Source organism: Barbatula barbatula (assembly GCF_947034865.1).
Source record: "Barbatula barbatula genome assembly, chromosome: 5".
Taxonomy (NCBI): domain Eukaryota; kingdom Metazoa; phylum Chordata; class Actinopteri; order Cypriniformes; family Nemacheilidae; genus Barbatula; species Barbatula barbatula.
In genome coordinates this window covers 81,527-86,246 of record NC_136769.1, presented here as the reverse complement: position 1 = coordinate 86,246, position 4,720 = coordinate 81,527, and the positions used below count along the sequence as shown (strand labels likewise).

At 38.3% G+C, this 4,720-nt stretch overlaps 1 protein-coding gene across 2 annotated transcripts; it reads right to left on the bottom strand.

The window, feature by feature from the left end:
• cd9r (CD9 molecule related) lies at window positions 1-4,720 on the bottom strand. Of its 2 annotated transcripts, none has more exons than XM_079456204.1 (9): window positions 4,463-4,720; window positions 4,299-4,370; window positions 4,116-4,218; window positions 3,930-4,027; window positions 1,937-2,011; window positions 910-1,011; window positions 706-795; window positions 529-612; window positions 1-430 (listed from the first exon to the last, which is right to left on the bottom strand). In XM_079456204.1, exons 2-9 carry the CDS (start codon window positions 4,356-4,358, stop codon window positions 296-298), a joined length of 747 nt encoding a protein of 248 aa, XP_079312330.1. In that variant the 5' UTR covers window positions 4,359-4,370; window positions 4,463-4,720; the 3' UTR covers window positions 1-295. The 2 variants fall into 2 exon arrangements, with proteins under 2 accessions (XP_079312330.1, XP_079312331.1); XM_079456205.1 differs by having other exon boundaries at window positions 1-234; window positions 4,463-4,640.

Here is a 4,720-nt window from a genome sequence, read left to right as displayed (position 1 = left end):
CAGGTTTCTGCAAGTCTCTTTAATGCATTACAGTAATAAAAAAGAACACATCAGATTAAAGTTGAAATCACGTGGCTAACAATATCATGAAATGTTTAAAGGGTTTTATGAAGAGTAACAGCATTTCCACAGGGTTCATGTCTTCATCACAGACACAGAGTTTGTGTCTCAGTAGAGGAAAGGAGACGTCTTTAGACTATTGCATAGAACACAACTACACACCAGAGTCATCAACTGCAAGACAGAGAGAGAGACAGAAAGAGAAAGACAGAAAGAGAGAGAGACAGACAGAGAGTTAGGCATACAAAGGTTGAGCTGGTGAAGCATACATCTGATGACTTGGAGATGTGAGGAGCGCATATGAAGGTGTGGACATGCAAGGTTCTGAGTTTTCTTTTCTGAGGACGATGCTGCACACCAGCGCCACCAACTGAGAGCGACCAGAAAACACAAGACAAATACAAACTGATGAACGGACGCATACACACACAGGACTTCAGCCCGCTGAATAAGTGTTCATGAACTCACCAAGACTCCAGCTGTTCCTAGAAAACCTCCCAACACCAGCGGAGCATTCGACTGGAACATATCCTTAATCACACCGGGACAACTCTAGAGACACACACAGAGAGAGAGACAGACAAGTGAGGGGTTTGTGAGAAAGGCTGTACATAACATGTGCAGAGAGAGAGAAAAGTAACTGACTGAATATGTGATCTGCTGCATGAAGCTGCCTTCAGGACACGTGTCTCGAACCAACATCTCAATGGGTCCTCCAATACCACAACAGTCGAACTGAAAGACACACACCGCAGATAGTTTGTGAGTGTTGAGCGATGAAGTTAAAGTTCTTTACAGTTTAATGTATATGAATGTGGTGTGCATGGTCTATGTGTGTGTGTGTCTTACAGCATTGTGGAACATTTTCAGGGTGATGGCTTGACCTGGAGCTCGGGTGTTCAAATACTGAGCGTAGACTGACATGTAGAAATTTGCCAACTCTTCTGCAACCTACAACACAAAGAAAATTCATGTGTGGTTTCTCATCTGAACATGTTTGTGTTTCTTTCATTAGGAATGTTTGTGGATTTTAAAGCTTTAGCAACTGAAGAAATGAAGTCACACACATCTGCGATGACATGAGGGTCAGTGTATCATCACACAGCGTCTACAGTGAGGTATGTTCATTTTAAACGTTTATTGTCATTTAGTTTAAATTAGAGATGCTCCGATCCGATACTCTCTGGATCAGAATCAGGGTGGATATCAGATGCATGAGCGAGTCTATTCCACTCTGCATTGGAGACTTTTATACGGTTATAGACTTGTGCAATAAACAAGCCATTTTTTAAGTATCTGTACTTTGAGACTATATTGTAAAGCATTATTTCCAACTCCAATACAATTATAAATACGTTTTAATATGTTTTTACCTTTAATACAATACTTAATTACATTTTTAAAAATCATACTTTTTTTTACTTTTAAAAGAAAGTGGTAAATTTGAATGTACTCAAGGATTAAAAGGTAAAAAACAACATTTATTTATGAAAGTATGATGTGCTTTATAATGTAGGGAAGTATTTTTGTCTAATTAATTGTACTTGAAAGTAAAAATGCTTAAGTACTATCCACCTCTGGCAATAAAAGATCTAAATATTCTACGTTGATGAAGAAAAACAGTGCTAGAATCGTAACTCCGATACTCAGAATTCAGGTATTGGAATCAGAACGGCAAAGGAAAAAGTGTTATCGGTGCATCCCTTGTATAAATATATATATATATACCCTGTACCAACTCTAAAGTACTTTCAAACAAATGTCTTATTGACAAATGCTCCCTCACTGTAATGTGACTAATGTCATGAATAAATGTCAAATGGTCGACTTGCTTTAAAAACATGTAGATCTGACAAAAAAAATCTGACATGCTTACACGTCCACTCCACATGAAGGCCATCACACCTGCTGCTATTTCCACAGTCATCAGTACAGACACCAGACAAGTGAACTGAAAACACAAGAAAACCCCTTTTCACATCAGAGCTTTAACACCAACACCAATTCATTTGTCCCAGAATCGTTGTCATCTCTGTTGGATAGTGATATTTACATTTACATTTAGTCATTTAGCAGACTCTTTTATCCAAAGCGACTTACAGATGAGGAAACATTGGAAGCAATTATAACAACATAGGCCACAAAATACATAAGTGCATCAAAACTAGTCCATTAAAGCCTAGCACAGTATACAAAGCTAAGAATAGTGAGGTTAGTAAGTGAATTTTATTTTTTAAAGAAGGAAAGGGAAGAGAATTAGGAAAAATCAATCAGCGTCTAATGTGAGGTATAAGATAAATGATTTGTTATTTAGCAAAAACAAGATCATAACCCGCCAGACAAGCAACGGTTCACGAGATACACGGTTATACTTGTAAACAGACTAGTGATATGCGGATTGCAGTTATATCTAACACACATTCTGATGAATTAGGGGTCAGCTGTGGTCTAATGTTTAGAGCGTTGGGTTTGTGATCAGAAGGTTCTAATCTCAGTGTCAGCAGGTCATGACTGAAGGGCCCTTGAGCAAGACACCTTACCCCTAATTGCTCTGCAGTAATGTGACACTGTAAAAAAAACTACTTGTAAGTCGCTTTGGATAAAAGCGTCTGCCAAATGAATAAATGTAAATGTAAAATGAATTATTTGTGGGTGGATAAGATCTGTCATTAATTATGCAAATATTAACAACATTCTCTTAAATATGAACGTGGTTCAAATGCATTTTCATCAGGCAGACGGGCACTAATTTACAGACGCTCGGTTAAAGAAAAAAACCTGCATCGCGAGGATGGGACGGGGGTCCAAGAGGAAATGGCGGCCAAACAGATCCGAGAATGAGACAATCAATCAGCATCAACTATGATGTTTAGTAGTTTATCCAGTCATTGCTTGGGCTGAGCATATAGTTTGTGTTGCAATGACATTAAAGTCGGAAATGAATAATAAAGCCTGTTCATTTTATTAAAAGATGTAGGCAAATCTGTGCAAAGCCAAAACGTTTGTTTCATAAATAGAAGTGTTTCTTTAAAAGCAGCCTAAGATCGGCGTATTATTTATCAGAGGTGCCCAAATGAGCTCTAACAGAAGCTGCCGTTAAAAAAAAATGATCCACTCCCACTTAAAACAAAGAATAAGAATTATGTGTTAAGAATGAATAATGATAAAATGACCAGTGCATGTGGATGATTTGTTTGAAGCAGTGGACATTTCAGCTGATCCCAGCATCTCCACAACAGACGCACATGTACACAAAACATACAGAGAAACAGCGACACGAGCTGGTCAACATTGTCAATGCAATACAAATAGAAACCATGCATGCACGTCAACGTAATAAAACCTTTTACTAACTGCGTAGAGGTGGGCGGAATCTATCTATCTATCTATCTATCTATCTATCTATCTATCTATCTATCTATCTATCTATCTATCTATCTATCTATCTATCTATCTATCTATCTATCTATCTATCTATCTATCTATCTATCTATCTATCTATCTATCTATCATCATCTCATTTATCTTAGATTTATGCACTTTCTTTATTTTTTACAGTTCATTTAATGTTCACCAGTTATAATGAAGATATCAGATCAAGTTCTGAAAATGAGATTGATTATTGATATATATTTATGTTCTTGTTATATCATATGTATACAGTAGGAATTTAAGCACAAACAATGAGAGTAGAGATGTGTTTTAACCTTTCAGTGTGTTGTGACTCAAGGGAAAGCGTCGCGTCGCGTCGCGTCGCGTCAAAGCGCTCAACGCAAGTTTACACTTTTACATTCAGCTGAATACACGGATGACATTTTATACACTTTCAGCGCTGCTTGAAACATCTTTTTAAATGTATATGACATTACCACACCAAGAGCCGATTTATTGTTGTTACACGCTCCGTAATCTCCAACCACAGCAACCACTAACATCAACACACCAGTGACAACCAACACAACCACACCTGAGAGAGAGAGAGAGAGAGAGAGAGGAAATAAAGATCAGTCATTGACTTCAACAAATGCAAACGGAGTAATAAGAGTCATACACACCGATATTGAATTGTGTCGTGTTCAAATCAATGTCGAATAACCCTTTCGTTTCAACGCCGAACCTCAACCAGAGACCCAGACCGACCAATCCGAAGCCCAGCAGCTGAAACACACAAACGCTTTTTTTAAACATGTCCATAATAGAAATGATTGATAAACTGTGTTATATAAACAAACCCTTACAGCGAACAGAGTGTTAAACAAGATGAGAAAACATTTACAAATCTGCGCGCATCCGTCCATCTTGATCTATTCCTGCACACAAAACCCATAACACGACACACTGTTACACTCATGAAGTTACATAAATCATAAGAATGAAAACGTCTATTTAAAGTAGCGCTCACGTGCGATGTGTGTCTGTCCTGCAGCAGATCTACCGTCAGTCCTCGAGCGCGCGCGCCCTATAGTCTAGTGGTCTGCGCCGCGCGCGCGCCGCTCATTGGTCAGAACACTGGGACACAAGTTTCTTTCGTTTTGGCGAAATTGAAACCATAAACCGTGATGACGTCACACAGTTACATCAAAACACGTGACACGAATGTGAAACTTAAAGAACAATGTACCAGCACGAGAAAAACTTTGGTTTTGCTGTGAAATGTGTC